Here is a 21112-nt window from a genome sequence, read left to right as displayed (position 1 = left end):
ATCAACCTACATTAGGACAGCACTGGCAGAAATAATAGCTATGGCAGAGTCACTCATTGCTTGACTATTATGGAAAGAAATGAAAAGCATATTTCTGACTGGTTTTTGGTAATGATTCATGCATGATCATACATCTTTTCATCAATCAGAAAAAAAGTGTAACTTTGTATCAGTTTACTATTATCATTGAATCACTGATGGCAAACTGAGTTGCACATCTTTATTTTACCACATAAACCCTAAACTGCACAGCCTATGACGCAAACTAGACACTGAAAACTTATCAGATAATTCTGCTAAAATAATAATAGTTAAAAGTGGCATTAACTCCCCATGATTTAAGAAACAACATTGGGTCTGTAAATATTGTTTTACATTATTATTTGGTATTTATACTGCATTGAAAATTGAATACAATGATTATTGAAGTTAATGGAGGGACTCACCTGTGTGCCTTCATTTCGTGTCTGGCCATCTGTTTGTAAATCTCTCCATTTATACTGGGGACCTAATAACAAAAAGCTGTAAGAGGAAACTTGTCAGACAAAAGAGTAACATTAGCTGGGCATCACAAACAAAGCATGCAAAACTTCCTCAACAGTGGTGCCCCTGTCATAAAATGAATGCAGGAAAATGCCCATTGATATTTTTCTGTGTGAACATAAAGAGGCTATTTCAATACTGGGTGCAGCATCCCCAGTAGGTTGGGATTTTTGATACAAACTGTAATAGTAATTAACTGAAATGCATTGGTATATTGAATAAATCAAAATGCCCCAAGGTGGGGGTGATGTAACTGGGACACTTTTGTCAAGAGATTCTTACTCCATTTATAAAATGTGGCCTTTGTTTTGAAAAGGCTGTGATCTTTTTGGTTTGTCTCTAAAATTTATAAGGTCACAAGACACTGAAACTTCTGACTTTCATTCTCAGCGCAAATACTGAAGGTTCATTTTATATGGGCCTGAAACAGGTATGTCCAAAGTCTGGCCCAGGGTCCAATCATGACCTGTGGATCCATTTTAAATGGCCCTTGGCTTGTTGTTCAGAATACACTTTGCCAGTGATTCCCAACTGGTCCAGCCACATGGTACAGATTGCTCCTTAGTCATTAGTTCAAGGTCCACAAAGTTTAATATATTTAGCATCATACTTGAATTTGGCCACATTGTCAAGGTAGTTTGCTGTCTCTGTTAAGTAGCTGTCTGTTATTCACTTACTTCACAGCAGGAAAGGGCAAAAATGAATTGAGTTTTTTACAAACTTGACACATTTGCATGTCACTTGCTGTCCATTCAGAATGGACCCGTGACCCACCAGTTGGGAACCACTGCACCAGGCTATGTGGTATGTGGTCCAGCACACACTATTGGTTTATCAAGCAAGATCTCTTTGCATTTTTTCCTTCCACCTCACAATGGCAGGACTATCAAACAGTTTGGCAGGACTATCAAACAGGACTATCAAGCAGTTAGACATGCATCAAGTAGGAACTATGGAGGCGAACTAATGTGTTTTCCTAAAGAGACAGTAAACAAGCAAACAAACAGTTACCTAACAGCAAACATTTACTACTTGGTAGCAGATATATTCACAGCAAAAAAAGCATAAAGTTGACAGTGAGGGCCACTGCTTTCAAGATCTGTGAAAAGTTGAATACTTTTTAACTGAAAGATGAAACAGTTGCATTTGTCACTTGTTTGAGATTTTTTTTTTTTTTTTTTTTAATTACACATATGACGTGAGAAGCAGCTGGCCCCCAGGTATTTTCACATTATCTGGCCCCCATTAAGAAAAGTTAGGACACCCCTGGCCTAAAGTCTAAGTCAGTTATGACAGCTGATACGCGATATTTGCAGCAACATAGAGTTAAACAAGTATACTGTTTTACAAATAGCCTGCATTTAGGTTTATACAGTCTGCAGCCCTGCTAGCAGCTCTGTGAGGTTGTATTCAGGCACAGTGCTGCTTTCAACTCAATGCTAATGTCTGTATGCTAACATGCATATGTTTAGCAGGTATAGTGTTTACCATTTTTACCATCTTAGCTTAGCATGTCAGCATGCTAACATTTGCTAATTAGCACAAACAGCTGAGGCCGCTGGGAGTGTCATTACATTGTACAGATGTTGATTCACAAAACAGAATGGGACGCAGATAAGTAACAGGTGACAGCATGTAAAGAAAAAATATAAATCTAAAAAAAAAATAATAATTTGAAAAAAAAACATTAAAAAAGAAGACAAGGAGAAGTTGGAGAGAGAAGCAATGAGAGGAGAAATAAAATAAATAAACGTGAGGTGTGATCTGTTTGGGTTTAGGTACATTTCAGGCAGCTTTACAGGGCAGGTTTGGTTTAGTTTTATTAATTCTCTAAACACACACACTCCCACATTTCAGATTTTTTCATACTTTTCTAGATTAGTAGCCTATTTACCACCAACAATACTTGATGATCATAGCAATATAACTAGTGACTAAAGGCATTGAATTAATGTGGTGGAGGTGGAATAAGAAGTGCAGTATTTCCCTATGAATTGTAGTGGAGTAGAAGTTTAAAGTAACAGAAAATACTCACGTGGAAGTTCCTCAAAATAGCAAATGCATCATCTAAATAATGTGTTAATAGATATTTTTTAACAAGGTAGCAGACAGACACAGTTAGGGAATAGCTGGTGAATTTATTTAGTATTTAGCAGTTTAAGAGATAGGTAGGCTTCTGTATTTTCCTCAGGAGTTGGTGGAGACCAAAAAAGAGCTAAAACAGAATCAGTACTGGACTTACACTGATCAGGTGACCAGAAACTTGACACCAAATAAGTGATAATGTTGATCCATAACTGCTGGATGGGTAAATGAGCCGCTGTTTGCTAAAAAGGTCCTAAGTCAATGTTCATAACTCGTTAACGCTGCCCCCAAGTGGCCAAAAAATCAGTTATAGTAGGTTTATAGATGCACCATGGAAAGTTTATATTATCTGAAATGTTAAAGATTATATCAAAGATGTACTAAAGCTTATTAATAATAAAGGTCTTAAAACTTTAATATAGCTTTTTGACACAAGGCTTGACACGGGGCATGAGATTGGGGAAAAACAAGAGCCACCACAGTAGACCTGTCACAATAACTTTTTGTTGGATGATATATTTTCCCAGGGATAACTGACAAACAATAACACTGTCATTTTAAGATATAATGATAATATAATGAGTATGACAATGCAAAAACACTCTTTCAATGGGCAACAAACTTTTAACCTGACCAGAAATGGCAGCAAAATGTGTTGCAGCATTGTTTTATTTATTTAAAAAATAATAATTAAAAAAAATTGTCTATTCATTCGGTTTAGGCACAGTGAAAAAAAAGGCTTATGCTTATGAGGCTAATGGTCAGGAAAATGCTCCTGTTTATTCTGGCATTATGTTAGCCACAAGCAACAACAGCAATATCATACGATATATGGAAATGACCTCAATCATTTTTGCTGACCTTGACAAGTCAATCACATAATTATCATGACAGGCCAACACCTTAGGCCCTTACAATTTCAGTTTTTGTTGTGCATGACAAATTTGTAACTAATCAAATGACAAAAAAGTAAATAATACATACGTACATAACCTGGAGCTTTTGGGAGATACTCAGGCTGACAAACACTCGTCTCGTCTCTAAAGTTATCAGCCACCAACAATTATTATATATTTTAATATATTTCAAAGAAATCCACCAAAACCAGCAAGGGAGTACAGCAAACGCAGCCCAGTCGCCAGAAGAACATGTTGGTATTGTACATTTGCAAACCACAGATATGTTACATTAATTTCATACGTATCATATCAGCCTTTCTAAAGTGGCGTGGTTTTGATTACATGTATGTGAGCTGACTATGTCATAAGGGGGTGAAGGGGATGGTGGACATCGTGACAGCCAGCCAAGATGGCTGCCAAGCTGAAGACCACTGGTCAAAGATGAACTGGCTGCTTTTCCAGCTGTAACTGTGGCACCAAAATGGAGAATTTAAAGCTAAAATATCATCTTTTTTTAATCTTAACCAAGTCGGTTTAGTGCCTCAACATGGAAATTATGGAAATGTAAAATTTCAACACATCCACAACATAATAACCTATCTACTGATTCAGTAGTTTAGCTGTACAATAAAGAGAGGTCAACATTTTAATGTTTTGTTTAATGGTGTGTTTATCACAGAACAAAGCAGTTCAGTACTTTTTTTATCACTTACTGAAAACATTTAAAAGTACATAATTTCTAATTGATTACAAAAGAACATTATTAAATACTTCAACATGACTCTGACAACATGACTAATACTAACACCTATTTATAATACACAATTATAGTACAGATTCTGTGCCTTTATCTCCACATTAATTAACTATGTGATTGATAATGATTATAACGTTTCAAGCCTAGATTACTGCTGACCACATTGTTATAATGTTGTGTGTGATATGGGAAATAGTAGTATGACACTGTGTGTGACTATTGTTTCTTGTTGTACCATCTCTGCATCATTATGGCCATGCTTTGTAGATGATGAATTAACTGGCAGTTTGGGAGATAGGTAAAGAAACTCCACTCTCAGTCAGAGGGTATTACTGGACGATTGGTTTTCTCCGTCTGATGTACAAGGCAAAGTAAACAGCCATGGCGACGAGGATAATAGCTAGGATGACAATGCAGACGATTACAGCCACCACGGGGCTGCTGTAGCCACTCTCAGATGACGTACCTGTGTGAGCACGGAGGAGAAAAGCATGAAGATATCAAAAGATATTTTACTTCATTGATGTATTGTTTAATGATGCTGTTACTGACTGAGCAAGAGGTGACCAAGAAGAACCAAGATTCTTACCGTAAGGAGCTGAAAAAGTTTGAGCATCTCCTGCAAAATGTGAACAATATTATGGTCAGTAATTGACAGATTTACTTTTTGTGTTATTACTGATCAGGCTAACTGATTAAATTAATAATTTGACATTTTGGGAAATGCTCTTATTCGCTTTCTTGCCAAGAGTGGTACCAATCTGATGTGTGTGATGCTCAATAATATGGGATAACAGTGTGTAAACTAAAGCTTTGCATAAAGACTGGAAAAAGAAAAAAAATCCACCTACCTCTACAGCTCAATAATTAACATGTCAGCAACATCGTCGTTGTTAAATACAAGTGTTAAATCTAAGTGTTAAAATTTCAATTTTAAGATTTCAAGCTGTTATGCTAAGCTAAGCGAACTGGCTGCTGACTGTAGCTTCATAGCAAAACAATGAAACCAATGTTCTTTGTCTCATCTAACTCTTGGGAAGAAAGCAAACAAGCACATTTTTCAAAATGTTGCACTGTATTATTAAAGGTCCAGCATGTAGGATTTAGACAGATACACTGGAATATAATATTCATGACGAAGATTTCATTAGTTTATAATCATCTGAAACTACATGTAAAACGTGTTGTGTTTTTGTTGGAATTAGCCGGTAACATGTAAATACGGAGTGGGTTCAGGTCCCCAAAAAGTGCGCCAGGATTTTAAGCCAATTTTCTTAATGGCCAGACAGTGTAATTACGCTGTTACGTGATGCCCTGTGGCCCAAAAAGACGTTTTCCTATTGACTACATGGCAGAAGAGACATCAGTAAGTCAGTGGATACATTGTTTTGGGCGTTACAACCCCTGCGAGATGATTTGTTTCACTACCAGAATTAGATCTATTCAGTCCGATAACATTTGGAAATTCTAGAAGAGCCACACGATTGAATCATTTTATCCCCACTCAAGTTAGCAGAGCGCTAAAGCGGAGGCAGTCAGCTCGGAAGTCTCTAGTAGCAAAAGTCTGTAGTGTGCCTACTCTATGGGCCACACAGTGCGGCAGCAGTGCCTATCATCCAGGTAATTTTAGTTGGACGATTTTGGCTTCATGCACCACTGAGCAACTTGTAGGAATGGAATGACCCCACTGCCAATGGTGTATCAAATTCGCTTTATAAATCTGTAAGCTGGGCCTCTTTCACGGAGCCCAGAACAGACAAACAAAACACTAGCTCTAAATAAGGCCATTCACATTTTTGCATTTTTGTGTCAGCCATTGTAGTTCTAAACGCTTTGCACACAGGTGAAGTTTCAGTCGGCTGCAATGCTGCAACCTCACTGCTAGATGTCACTAAATCCTACACACTAGGCCTTTAAGAAAAAATGACAAGGAAAGCTGGTTACTATGGCCCTGGTTAATGTTGTGTGTCCTTCCAAGAAAAACAACAGCAATCAGTTTAGAAAATACCCCACAACAAAATGTTTACATTTAAATGGCAAAGCCTGGCAGTAGAAATTATACAGAGAGTGAAGGAGGAGCCTTCCCAAGACTTTTTTCTATTTTTTTTTTTTTTTTTGCCGAAACCTAAGTAAACCTGAATCGTGGCGTTACATTATAAAACAGATTATTTTTAAAATGCATTTCTCAACTGTGATTTTTTTAACAGTTTTGGAAGGTACAAAGAAATGACGTTGTCCTGGGGCGTCATTTCAGAAAACGCATCTTTGCGTCACTTCAGGCATGGACAAATGATTTATGTTTTAATTTGGAGGACTTCTTTATTTTATACATGATATTTCACTAGTAATGTAATGTAGTAATTTATCTAGCAAAAAATACAAATCCTGTGTATTGCCAAATGTGAAATAATTCATAATTTTAAACAAGAATCCCCAGTGAGATTGAATCACCCAAGCAAATCAAAATTTGCACATTGAATGATGATAGATTTTACTTTTTGTATCTTTGTTCACTATGTGAATTGTTATTGTGATAGGATAAAGGGATATCTTTGTTGAATTTTGCCCTAAATACGCACCACTGCTGAGTTGCCCCACAACAATGGGAGGCGAGGTGACTGTAACGTTGGCGCTGTCATCCAGGTCTGGTTCCTGGGGTGCTCTCTTTCTCCTCTTTTGTGAAACTGCACAGTTCTGTTCACAATAAATAAAGACAATCAAATATCTGATGTATGAATTAACCACAGAAAGTACATCTTAAAATTCAGACTCTGGTGGAAACTCTGGTGTCTACTCACAGGCTTTAAACTGCTGCACGAGGACACCTCACAGAGCCTGGTGACGCAGTGCAGGAAGAAAGTAGAAACCGTCTGATTTTTATGCTCCACAAATCTGAAGGCCTCAAAGGAGAAGTGCGCCTTCTGAGACTCCCCATTGAGCTCCACCTTAGTTTGTGCATCACGTTGACACCTTGGGTGAAAAGGAAACAGGTAATGTGACTGTGCACGTGTAAGTACAAAGGACTAGCCTGGAGCTGAGTGTCAAAGACTTACCCGACAAAAAGGTCATAATAGGTGCTGACAGTGGGATATGGGCTTGTTGTTGCGTAGCATCTAACCAGCAGCACGTTGAACCTGCGAGGACAGACAGGTGGATTTTAAGTCTCTCTTTGCATTTATGTAACTTATAGTTTACTGTAAACTGTCAAAACTTACATACCTGTCTGTTAGATTGGTAGCTGTAACTGCAACATAAATCTTGGTCTTCAAGTTGAGTCCTGTTTGCGGGATATTAAGTATGTCTTGGAACTGGTCATCCTGTTCCACAGAAAAGTAAGAGCAAAATCAAGTTATAAAATTTTAAAGAAATACTCTCAGTCCAACGTTAAAAGTGAGAGCAGGTCTTACTTGATAGAGCTGCATACTCAGTGTGCTGATGAAGCTACCATTGTTGTCTCTTATGGCAAGACTCACACCTGACCTGTATTGGATGAAAAGAAACTTGCATTAATCAAAATGTAGCTCAGTCCAGCTTATTTCCTGCGCAGCTTGTTATTCATGATACACTCACACGGCCAGTTGAGTGTTGTTCAGGAGATATTGCATCGGGTAGAAGCAGGAGAACTTGTACAGGATCTGTGGGCGATAGGTGATCATACCCGCAGAGGGGTCTACAGAGGTAATAGTGCCGGAGATGTTAACGTACTGGACGTTTGAGAAGTCAGAAAACTGTCCAGTCCCAACTTGGTTGATTATCTATTGAAAAATCAAACATATTTCACTTTAAACCAGTTTCAGATTAACACTTTTTAGCATAAAATTCAAGATACTATGACTTCCCAGTCATTGGTTTCCATATAATGCTACTCAGTATCATCAAAATCTACCAAAAGCAAACTTTTACCACGTCACCCAAATCTTCTTAACTCATAGCATGAGATCATCGAATAAACCTGTTGGACTTAGCGCCCCGATTGAGGAACACTTTGAAAAAAAGTTGTTTAAGCTCTTGTGACAAATACCTTGAAGTTATTATTGCAGGATGAGATGGAGCTTTCATTCAAGGGGAATCTGAATTTTAAGACTGGTGGGTCCACGCTCCAGTCAGCATCCCCGTAACACTCAGGTGTGTTTAACTGATTATTGAGGACCATCAGAGACTCATTGTAAAGAGCTTGGTACACCGGGCAAAGATAGATGCTCAGGTCCATATACTCAGTGCCACACAACACAGTTATGTCCGAGTTTTCTGGGAGGGTTATAAAAAAGGAGGATGTAAATGACAAAGCAATGGAGGTGTGAAAATAACGGTAAATAAAGAATACATGTATTAAATGGTACAAACCTGGAGCTCTGTTTGTATCGCTAAGAACGCAAGCATCTGGTATCTGGGCCTCGGTCCTCAGAATGAGGCCAAGCTGGCACACAAGGATGACCAGCCTCATTGTTCTGAACGTGGACCTGTGAGAAAACAGCAAAACAATAGGAACCAAGGCATTCACCATCTTCTTTCACAGGGAAGTGCTTTGAAAGAAATCTTTTCGAAATTTTTGACGTCAAAGACGACCTATTATCCTATCGGGACATCAGGGGAAAGCCTACAATGGTAATAGAGTTACTGAAACCCATTATGTAACATACTATAAGCAGTCACTTGAAAGAGCTGAGTCATGATTTAAGCATTCTTTTCAGAGCACTTCTGACACAATTATAAATATTATACAAAATACTGTACAGTATTTCTGCATAAACATGCATTTTGCATATCTTAAAATTAGAGGTAAAACTATTATAGATAGATAAAGACCCTCAAATGATATCTCATATGTCCCATAATTTGATTCACAAATCACAATTTGCCTCAGAGGGCTTTACAACTTAGGACACCTTCTGTCCTTGGACCCTCACAGTGGATAAGGTTCCCTAGAAAAACCCTTTAATGGGGATAAAAATGGAAGAAAACCTCAGGAAGAGCGACTGTGGAGGGGTCCCTCTCCCAGGACGGACAGAAATGAAATAGATGTCATGTGTACAGAGCAGACCAACATAATAAAATTATCCAAAATTAATCTAGAACCAAAATTTCAGTATCTGCACACTGCATTTTTCTCCATCGCTGATATAGTAAGAAAAATCAAAAAGATCATTTCACAGATTTCAGTGCTTTCCTTGAAGTATCATCCGTTACAGAGCATTATGAATAAATATACTCAACAGTCTGAAACTACCAGGAAAAAGAGGGGATAAAGTTATTGCATCGACTCACCTGTAGGTATTCATTTTCTGTGGTGCTATCAGCCACCAGATCTCCCCATTTATACTGTCGCCGCCACAGGGGTGTGTGAGGGATGTCTTAGACAATAGTGTAACGTGAGCTGGACTTTTAACATCATCATTTTTCTGAGTACTTTACGTGCATTTTGAATTTGAATAACAATTCTTCTAAAAATATGATTGTTGTTTTTTCACACGGATCAACATGTGAAGTGACAGCCAGCTCCCTGCCACAATGTACTGGTGTTACAGTATGGTTGTAAACAAATAATGTTCGTTTCTGTAAATGTATATCGGTCATAAAATGAGGCACCTGGTGAAAAACATTTATTTGAGCTAAGGATTTCTTCATCAACATTTACCATTATTTATTGTTTTATTGATCAAACAAGTTCAATCTCACTCTGAAATTCTTTAAATGCTGACATTTAAATGACTTTCAAACTACTTTTTATAATATGTCACAAAAAAAGTATGCTCTGGGTGCTTCCAGTAATACCGTGCCTGATTTTGGTCTTATTTGTTCATTTAAAATGATCAGTCACCGTGCCATATGTCCCCAGCACTGTATTATTGATGTGACGATATTGATCTCAGTCGAGAGAATTTATTTTAGTTTGTCCCAATCTTAAATGAGGTCAGCATGTTATTTAAAGACAGACACAGGAAATCGAAACTGGGTGCTTTTTCTTAAGAGATGAGTGAGTTCCCTTGTAAGTTGCTTGTTTCTTGGATGTACTAATGATGAAATAGTATAAACCATACTTTGCTTTTTGTATTATATAGTGCTGGAATAAGGATGTTTGCCAGCAGGGCATCAGATTGATTCTTACTTTGTCTCCTGCTGCTGCCACATTTACAGCAGTCAGCTTCCAGTAATGCATTAGCAATCATTTCACATTGGGTCTGGCCTAAGACATAACTTTATATGTATGGTAATGCAAAATTAATGGCTGCAATGGAAAATCACTCGATCACTTTGTCGGGTATGGGCAGGGAGAGTGTCGCATAGGAAACCATAATGTATACTCACAAACATTGCTTTATTTTTCTTAGGACTATGAAAGAGCAGGACCGGTGATCAAATCACAAGTGTTCTCTTCAGAGATCTTATGATGTGATAAAAGTCTCATTATTGTTCCTCTGAGTGCAAGTTTTGTAATGGATCAGTTTTTGTTATGGCCTCAGGCTGTAAAACATAAGTAGAAAATATCAGTGCTGTTTTGTACACTCTGGGATAAAAGACACACCTATCTGAGAGAAATCCAAAAGCTTTTGTGAAGCATCATGACACGAAAGGGACTCCAGAGTAACTCTGGTCCCCAAAGAACAAAATCACAATACACCGTGAGGATACAGCCTGAAAAAGGTGCTTGTTAGATTACTTTAGACGTATCCGATGTCAAATGCCAGTTTTAATCACCCCTTTGTTGTCTAAATAAGCATTTGTCTGCAAGCCATGCCATCAGTGTTACTAAGGGCACATTTCTTCAAAACTTGGACCCAGAAGCAGTGAATGTGGTCACCCTTGGGGAAATTGATATTAACCCGGTACAGGCCCGTGGCAGATTTAGGTCAGGACCCATAATAGAAAAAACAAATGTTTCGTATTAAAAAGGGAGCGGATATAGTTCGTGTTTGCTGCAGGCTTGTTAAAATGTTCACAGAAATGTAGTTTGTTAGAGAATCCAAATTCTGATTTATGACGTAGCTTGAATGTGTAAAACAGTGACTTTGATGCTGGCAAACTGCAGATGAGCTTAAAGTCAATTTGTACTTGAATCATCTCGCCAGCTAACAATATGGGCTGAGGTGTACACATAAGATATTAAATATCTTGGTTTGAAAAAAAAAAACACAATAAAGGATGACGCTGTTTCCCTGTGTTACCTGGGAATAAAGTAAACCAAGAGCATGTATTATTAGCTTCGCAGAGATGCATGAATTGTAGGGCATGGCTTATCGCAGATATATCAGTATCAGTGTGCATGTCAGTCAGTGCGTAACAAGAAATTGTAGTACAAATAAATGCCAAAGTTATGTCTGAGGTAAAGTTTAGAAACAGTATGCCCACTGTAGCTACACCCACTGCACAACACCTGCTCAGCACCAAACAGCAGACAGATACAGTTAGTGACCGTAGCTGATGAAGATATTAAAGCATTTAGCAGCTAAATAGCCAGATATTTCCCTCAGGAGACCAAAAACAGGATGAGTTTTGGACTTACATTCATCAGGTGGTCATAACATGACTCCAAGTTATTGATAATGTTGCTCCGTAACTGCTGGATGTGTAAATAAGCAACTGTTTGCTGACAGATTTGCTGTATCAACTTAAAAGATGATATGTAAATATCATGTTCACATCCTGTTTGCACTGCCCCCAAGTGGCTAAAAAATCAGTTGTGACTTCACAGATTTTTTGAAATTGCTTAAAATTGCTTTTTGAGGAGGCTTTATATTTGTAAAACCCTCATGGATCAACAATTCATAATAAAAAGAGTCATGTTTGATCCTGTTTGCAGTTCGAGGTATCCTCTCAACAGTTTTATGTACGTCTCTGGGGCCCAAAGTGTGCCAAGAAAATATCCCCCACACCATTACACCACCACCACCAGCCTGAACTGTTGGTACAAGGCAGGATGGATCCATGCTTTCATGTTGTTTACACCAGATTCTGACCCTACCATCTGAATGCCGCTGCAGAAATTGAGACCCATCCAACCAGGCAACATCTTTCCAATCTCTGCAAATTGTAGCCTCAGTTTCCTGTTGTTAGCTGACAGGAGTGGCACCTGGTGTGGTCTTCTGCTGCTGTAGCCCATCTGCTTCAGTGTTTGTTGTGTTGTTGGTTCAGAGATGGTCTTCTGCAAACCTTGGTTGTAACGAGTGGTTATTTGAGTTACTGTTGCCTTTCTGTCACATTGAACCAGTCTGGCCATTCTCCTCTGACCTCTGGCATTTCATTAACAAGGCATTTTCACCCAGAGAACTGCTGCTCACTGGATATTTTCTCTTTTTGGAACCATCCTCTGTAAACCCTAGAGATGGTTGTGCATGAAAATCCCAGTGGATCAGCAGTTTCTGAAATACTCAGACCAGCCCGTCTGGCACCAACAACCATACCACGTTCAAAGTCACTTAAATCACCTTTCTTCCCCATTCTGATGCTCGGTTTTAACTCTTGACCATGTCTACATGCCTAAATGCATTGACTTGCTGCCACATAATTGGCTGATTAGCTATGTGTGTTAACGAGTATTTGAGCAGGTGTACCTAATAAAGTGACCGGTGAGTGTATATTGATACTCGTCTCCAGAATTTAGTCTCTGTTTTAATGGATTCCACCATAACTGACTGACAGGGAAGTGCCAATTTAAAATATCAGGGGACAACTGAGGAAGAGTTCTGCGAGTGCTGCTGCATGGATTGCTTGAGCTCAAAATGGTTTCTTGCAAAGACATAAAAAGGATAAAAATCAATATTTGTTCCTTCACAGTGAATCACATAATTGCATGAAAGGGAATTATCTCTCAACTCTGCAGTTGTGTGTGTACTTGCTGTTTTTTTCTTAACAATTGCTAAGAAAAAAGCAATATAGCCAATATCCATAATTGTTAAAATTTATAACATTTTCATCACCAGCACAGAACAGCTCAGTGAGAATGTATTGATATGTTTCATTTCATGCACAGAGAGTGTTAGGCTAATCTTTACTTAAGCACGTTGATAAAGTCACAGACACCTTGCAACAATACCAGCCCAAGGCACGTTACACTCTCATGTGTCCGTGAATGTGACACAGACATGTGAGGAATAGTATACTTAATATACTTTCAATGGGAACAAAGAGTCCTCTGGATGTTTACACTGAAACAAGAATAACAGTTGAGTCTGAGGGGACAAAACAAGTGTCTCGTCTCTATAGGTATCCACTAAAGGGCCTCTTGGGACCACTGCAGTGAAAAATAAAGTTCATAAAGAGCCATAATTACATAACACAAGACCACGTTGAACAGTCAGTAATTCATAAAATCTGACATTTTAAATGATGTTTGTATTGGTCTACTAAACCATACTGAGGATGTGGAGACACCAGACCAGAGTAGCAGGAAGGTGAAGGCAGACTCTGGAAACTGTGTCCACATATAATAAAAGCACTTTTACTTACAAATGAACAGTTAACTTGGCATAGCTGAACAAAACTGACCTCAAAGAAGGTCAACTTATATTAACTTAACATCATGTGCTCACAGTGACACACATCCAAAGTTCAACTCAAAATTATGCAACCAGCCAGACACAACTGTTCAAATAGACCAAGAGCAGGAGTCAGTGTGGCTGTACTATACTGTTCTACAGGTATATCCATCAGATTAACGCAGGAGTGAGTCCATAAAACCTGGAAATGAGTTCACATTTTAACAATCACCGGGTTTTTTGAATGGGTTATTGGTTAGGCCTAGATGCTTAAAATAAGGTCTGGAGTCAACACAAGCTTTAGATACTTTCATGTTGTGTTCTGAAACATGTCAGTAAATACCCCTCTCGTGAATTTTGAAGCTTTTGTGTGTCTTAAAAAAGGTGGTTGCTAACAAGTGGCTAAAAGGGGTTACAGAATGTCGTTAGCCAAACACGGCTCTAAAGACTCATTGTGGTGGCTAAGTTAAAGTCATGCGCCTGTGCCCACTGAACATTTTTCCGTCGAAAAGACATTTAAAAAGGACTACAGTCACTGGTGAAAAGACGTTCGGGAAAGGTTCAAAAGTGACAGTTTTCCGAGATTATTTGAAGATGTATAGCATGTTAACGTACTGTCAGATGTTAGCGTGTTATCATCAAGCTAGCTTGGCACAACAGCAGCCTAGGCCGCATCATGAGCAGCATAAAGCACAACCATTGTCTAATTTATGGTTCGTTTTATTGAAATACAGTGGCACAGGTATTTACAAAGTATGTCGTACTGCAGAGACACGCATTTATTTCATCAGTTCCTTCACCTCGCTCTGCAGGTCCCGGTGGGCTGCGAGACGTCCGTACATTTGAACTAGTCAAAGCTGTAACAGCAAATCACTTGCACATGGGCATTACAGCAGTCAGCACAACTTGTGTTATTTTACATAAATGATGAAGAATGTACAGATATGAAACTGAAACTGTCCTGAAAGCTTCTTCCTGGCAGCGCATAGACTTTATGACATTTATACTAAACACCTCAATATGTTGAAATTACGATTTTTTTGTGAACCATTGTTCACCCACCAGTGCAATGTGACTTTGGAGAAATACCTTACACACCAATGGGCTCTGTGCACCAGCTCCACAGTGGAGCTGGTGCACAGAGCCCATTAGTAGGGTCATTCTATGAAACGGGTGCCATTTCCACTTTGCAATTTTCAAAATTTTCATAAAGGGCAAACATTTTTTTAAGAAATCCACAATATGAAAGACATGTTAAACCTCCAAGAAAACATATTTTCCCACCTCAGGCATAAAATATTTATTAATATTATACGTTTTATTCAGACCAGGGAGTGATTCTTTTACCACCCCGTCACGGACAATATGCACACAATATGAGTAGTAATACATTAAATCATTTTTAAAAATCTAATGTTTTCCTACCAGTAGAATGTCCCTTTTTTGGATACTACCAATTAAAACCATGTTATTTAATTAGTTTTTTAATTATCAGATTCTTAATCTTGAAATATGAATTTGACCTATCAACTGCCTCACTTTCTAAACAAAAAGTACAATTTCACTTCAAATTGTCAAATAAAAGTTACATTTATTTAATTAGTCAACAAAATAAGAGCACTATTCCACATTAATGTATGAAGCATTTCACTCCCTTTTCATCATTTTTAAAGAAAATTACACTGTGATGTGGTGGTAACTCATGTGATGGGGTGGTAACTCGTGACAGGGTGGGTGGCTGTCACTGTTTCTAATTGATTTGTTGGTTTTAGCCTTTGTTTAACATTATTATATAAGGTAGTGAGAGAGTTACTAAAGGAGTGAGAGAGATAGTGAGAGAGTTACTGAGTGAGTGAGATAGTGAGAGAGATAGTGAGAGAGTTACTGAGTGAGTGAGATAGTGAGAGAGATAGTGAGAGAGTTACTGAGGGAGTGAGATAGTGAGAGAGATAGTGAGAGAGTTACTGAGGAAGTGAGAGAGTTACTGAGGGAGTGAGATAGTGAGAGAGTTACTGAGGGAGTGAGATAGTGAGAGAGTTAGTGAGTGAGATGAACCAAACAGGGTTAAGTTATTATCCTACATCAACGCCCCTTGACCTTTCCTACTCAAAGCAGACATTTTACCTTGTACATTGAAGCTCCAATTCAATCAATTTTCAAATTAAAATGGGAAAAAGAACCACCCCGTCACCTCGCATACCACCCCGTGACGGGGTGGTAAATTTCAACTTAAAATGGCTGCCAGTTCACTGTGTGGTTAGCTAGCTAACTTTGCATATAGGATTTCAACTTGAAATATAATTTTCTTTGCATTAATACTTCATTTTTTTTAACAAAAAATATTTTCCTGATCTATTTTGCGTGACGGGGTGGTTAGGTTAAGCTTGACGGACCCTATCCAACATACAAAAACAACAAATAAACAATGTAAAATAATGTGGGAACTTCCCTGCTTTTGAACTTGGCTCCTCTATTAGTCTCAAATGATGTCACTTCCTCTTTGTGATGTAATTTAAAGCAACAGTACATTTACACGAAAAAGTAAGTGTGACGGGGTGGTAAGTCAAATTGAGGGACACACACAAATCTTAACTTTTTTACTAAAAATAATCTTTCTGTTTTGGATAAATATAGTTTATGGTATCATGGATATGCATTTAATCATAAAAATAATAAAATTTTGATCAAAAAATAAGATTTTTTTGTTGATAATTTTCATGCAAATTCCATGTTGGCCATTGCGGACATGGCAAAATGGCCATGTACTAATAAAAAATCATTAAAAATTGTGTATTATTCTTTTAGAATAGCATTGTCTCATATATTATGTGATTACAAACACTTCAATTAATAACTTTAAACTTTGGAAATACAATTTGACACATTTTTGTGCTTTATGAATCTCATCAAATGTTGTGGACTCAAATGGCACCCGTTTCATAGAATGACCCAGTAGCCTATTGTCTCTCTTTTAACCTACTGAACAAATGATCAGAATAATAAAACAAATTTGTGATTTTGAGACATTGATGCTGTAACTGCATTTTAGCTGGTTGAAAAGATGGTGAAAAAAGGTCTTCGATGTTCATACCGAATATCAAACAGCTTTTAACCAGAAATCAATGTTGAAATCCCAATTGGTGGTCATTGGGTGGTGTAATTCATGTACAGCCATTACATTAGCTTTTTACTTTTGGCAATTTCATTTACATTTCAAAAATCATGTATGGCCAGACAAATGTAGCTTCCATTTGTATGCCTTTCAGTTTGCCATCCAGTATTAAAAAAACTATAACTCTGAGAAGGTGGAGCTCCAACCACCAGGGTTGCGCCAGGTGTATTGCATAGAGCCAGTGATTAGACTGAGATTGGTTACTTTCACCAGCCTGTCCATTGTTGCCTCATGTATGCTCTGATGAAGGTCTAAGAGACAGAAAGCTCAGCAATAAAGTGAAACACTGCATAGATGTAAGTGTGCCGAAATCTTTTTCTACAAATTTATATTTCAAAAATTATCATCATCTGTGTTCATTTTTAAAGTTTATCTTGGTTAACAAAATGTGTAAGTGTTATAAACTTTCGTTTGCCACAGAGCTTATTTTCTGCAATATTATAAAACAGTGGCTCCCAACTGGTGGGTTGTGGTCCAAAAGTGGGTCACGGGTCCATTCTGAATGGACCGCAAGTGACTTATGAATGTTTCAAGTTTGTAAAAAACACTTTATTTTAGAGTACGGTGAATTTCTGGCACAGAGCTTTTATTATTAAGCGCCGTTTCCTGCTGTAGAGTGAGTGAGCTACTTGCCAGAGACAGCAAACTAGCCCAACGACATGGCCAAACACATGATGCTGAAAATCTTAAACTGCGTGGACCTTGAACTAATGACTAAGGAGAAATCTGGACCTCCTGACTGGACCAGTTGGGAACCACTGATCTCAAATCCAATGGAAAAACCCAATCTGCTTTTTGAAGAGGGAATCAGGTGATCATCCGTGAACATCCGTGTTGGCCCACAGAAAAACGTTATCCCTACAGCACTCTGTTGGCACTCTGAATAAGAAAGAGCTGACAGCGCTTCATTTCAGGTTCAGCCTGTGCGGGCAAGAAACAACCTGCACAAGCTGACAAGGGAGCATACTTGACAACTTGAGTATTAAATCAAATCAAAATGTTAACCCTTCACATTACTGAACAGTTTGTCTGAAAAACCCAAGCTCAAAAATGAATATGAAATGTGTTAAATTAATGGTTTTCCTCCTCAGTGCATCAAAATAAATTAAGGTGGATGCTATATTTCCTATTAGTCTTACACATTATTGTTGTCGATTATATTTTCTGTACTTTAATTGCACTCTATTTTATATTCTATATGCATACATTGTATAATCCTTGTTCCATCTCATCAGATCTTATCTTTTCCTTCCTTTTTTTTGTATTGCACCTTTACAGGGTCAAAACCGGAAAGTATTATATGTTTATTTAACCACACAATAGATTCATTTTCAACACCAGCCATTGACTGCAGGTACATGGCATACGCTGAGTCATTCCCAGGCAACACCTGAGCAGTATCCTAACAAGTTAGACAGTAAAATGGGAGGGGCACTTAAAAAAAAAGTCGCATCAGGACACACTGTTGCATGTGTTGTACTGTTAAAGGTAAATTAATCCCAGGGTTGTTGTTTTTTAAAAAATAAAACCTGATGATCTGTGACCCACTTGTTGTTTTTTTGGGAATCGACCCTGATCTCAGTGTGTCAGTATCAGTGTTTAGAGGTGTTAGACTACATTTCATTTCCTTTATGCTTCTTAAGGTGTCAGCCCAGCGGTTATAGGTGTGGTTAAGCTTATTTGTTCTCCTTACTTGCACTGACTTAAGTAAAGTACTTGAATAAATGTAGGTCTCTCAGTTGAAGTAACATTTTTAGTGCAGGACTTTTTCTTGTAATGGAGTATTTCTATAGTGTGACATTAGCACTGTTGGAATGTAATGAAGTATTTAATTAAGTTCTGTATTTGAGTACAGTTTTGTACTTGAGTATTTTCATTTTATGCTTAACTGCTTCACCAACACACTGCAGCGTAGAAAAGTGCACTGGCCACCATGGTCAACATCTCCACACACACATCAAAGGACCTCAATGTCCCCAGGAAGAAGTATAAAGTAACATAAAATAGAAATAGTAAGTACAGTATGAGTAAATGTGCTCAGTTACTTTCTACCACTGCAAATGCCAACCTATAAAAGTACTCCATTACAAGTTACTGACACTAAGAGGCCGACATTTGTACATATATTTCAGTACTTTAGTACAGTTTTGAGGTACTTGTACTTTACTTGAGTATTTCCATTCTATTTCTACTTCACTACATTTTGGAGGCCAATATTGTACGTTTTACTCCACTACATTTATCTGACAACATTAGTTACTGTTTTTCCGTTGTTTACTATGGAGATTATTAATACAGAATATAAATCAACTAATAAATTAGGATATATCATGATCCCTGGCAGTAGTTGAAATTAGTTCTAACTTGCAGCTGCAACATTAGTGCTTACACATAAATACTCCAATAATATTAATACTATTATATGATATAACTGGGCCATTCTGCATTTGAGCTTTTGTACTTAAGTTTATTTTAATGCTAATACATTTGTTGTTTTACTTAAGAAGGATTTTGAATGCAGTACTTTTACTTAATAATTATAATCCAGTAGTATGATACTGAACTTGGCTATTTTCACTGAGTACTTTTACTTTTAGTATTGTAAGTATATTGTGGGTTACCTTTACTTGAGTAAGGATTTCAGTGCAGGGCTTTTACTTATAAGATGGTATTTCTACACTGTGGTGTTGCTAATTTAAGATCTTCTATCACTGATAATTAGTGATATGATCCTGAAATGGGCCATTCTGCTAACTGAGTGCTATTACTATAGAAGTTTATGTATACTTTTATTCTAATACTTAAGTAGGACACTTTAACTTCAGCAGGCCTAAGATTTTGAGTGCAGAACTTTTACTTGTAAGACAGTTGTGTTTCTACACCGTGGTCGGCCTGTTGCTACTTTAAGAGATGAACTTCTTCCAGGTAGGATTCTGAAATGGGCCATTTTGTGTATGTGAGTACTTTCATTTTTAATACTTTAAATGTTCTTTGATTCTAATTCTTATGTGGTATTATTTTACTAAAATAAGATTTTGAATGTAGGACCTTCATTGGGGTGGCGCGGTGGTGTGGTGGTTAGCACTCTCGCCTCACAGCAAGAGGGTTGCCGGTTCGATTCCGGGCATGGGAGCCCTTCTGTGCGGAGTTTGCATGTTCTCCCCGTGTCAGCGTGGGTTCTCTCCGGGCACTCCGGCTTCCTCCCACAGTCCAAAAACATGCAGATTGGGGACTAGGTTAATTGATAACTCTAAATTGTCCGTAGGTGTGAATGTGAGCGTGAATGGTTGTTTGTCTCTATGTGTCAGCCCTGCGATAGTCTGGCGACCTGTCCAGGGTGTACCCTGCCTCTCACCCAATGTCAGCTGGGATAGGCTCCAGCCCCCCCGCGACCCTCAAGAGGATGAAGCGGTTAGAAGATGAATGAATGAATGAATGAGGACCTTCATTTGTAACTGAGTATTTCTACATTTTGTGTTGCTACTTTTTTTTTTGAATGCAGTACTTTTACTTGTAAGACAGTGTTTCTACACTGTGGTATTGCTACTTTAAGATCAGCATACTTATTCCATGACCAATATATAGTCCAGGTATGATTTTGAAATGGGATATTTTGCGTCCGTTTTGAGTACTTTTTTGGGGGGCACTTGAAGTGTACTTTGATTCTAATACTTATGTAGGATACTCTTACTAAAGCAAGAATTTGAATGCAGGATGTTAACTTGTAACTGTATTTCACACTTTTGTATTGCCACTTTTACTTCAGTAAGATTTTTGAATGCAGGACTTATTCTTGTATAGACAGTATTTCTACACTGTGGTATTGTTACCTTAAGATCTGAATACTTCTTCCATCACTAGTAAATTGTAATCCAGTGGTAGGATTATGAAATGGGCCATTTTGCACGTGAATACTTTCAGTTGTGGTACTGAAAGTGTACTTTGATTCCAGTACTTACATAGGTTACTTTACTTAAGTAAGGCTTTGAATGCAGGACTTGTACTTGTAACAGAGAACACACCGTGGTATTGCTATTTTAAGATCTAAATACTTCTATCACTGATATAACCCAGTGGTATGATACTACTACTAGTATGGCTGACGGTACTACTTTTACTTTTTGTAGTCTACTTTAGGAAGATAAGCAAGATAAGTAAGTTTTTGAATACAGGATGTTAACTG

The 21112-nt window shown here is 37.8% G+C and overlaps 1 protein-coding gene across 1 annotated transcript; it reads right to left on the bottom strand.

Annotated features, from left to right (window-relative positions):
* Window positions 1–4160: 4160 nt before the first annotated feature.
* Window positions 4161–9595, bottom strand: LOC117260151 (zona pellucida-like domain-containing protein 1). Its single transcript, XM_033632055.2, has 11 exons — window positions 9550–9595; window positions 8629–8744; window positions 8306–8532; window positions 7855–8039; window positions 7692–7764; window positions 7504–7601; window positions 7338–7418; window positions 7083–7254; window positions 6864–6978; window positions 4874–4903; window positions 4161–4750 (listed from the first exon to the last, which is right to left on the bottom strand). Exons 1-11 carry the CDS (start codon window positions 9561–9563, stop codon window positions 4614–4616), a joined length of 1248 nt encoding a protein of 415 aa, XP_033487946.1. The 5' UTR covers window positions 9564–9595; the 3' UTR covers window positions 4161–4613.
* Window positions 9596–21112: the final 11517 nt, after the last annotated feature.

This window comes from Epinephelus lanceolatus, chromosome 4 (genome assembly GCF_041903045.1).
Source record: "Epinephelus lanceolatus isolate andai-2023 chromosome 4, ASM4190304v1, whole genome shotgun sequence".
Lineage (NCBI taxonomy): Eukaryota > Metazoa > Chordata > Actinopteri > Perciformes > Serranidae > Epinephelus > Epinephelus lanceolatus.
This window is presented reverse-complemented; position numbering and strand designations above follow the sequence as displayed.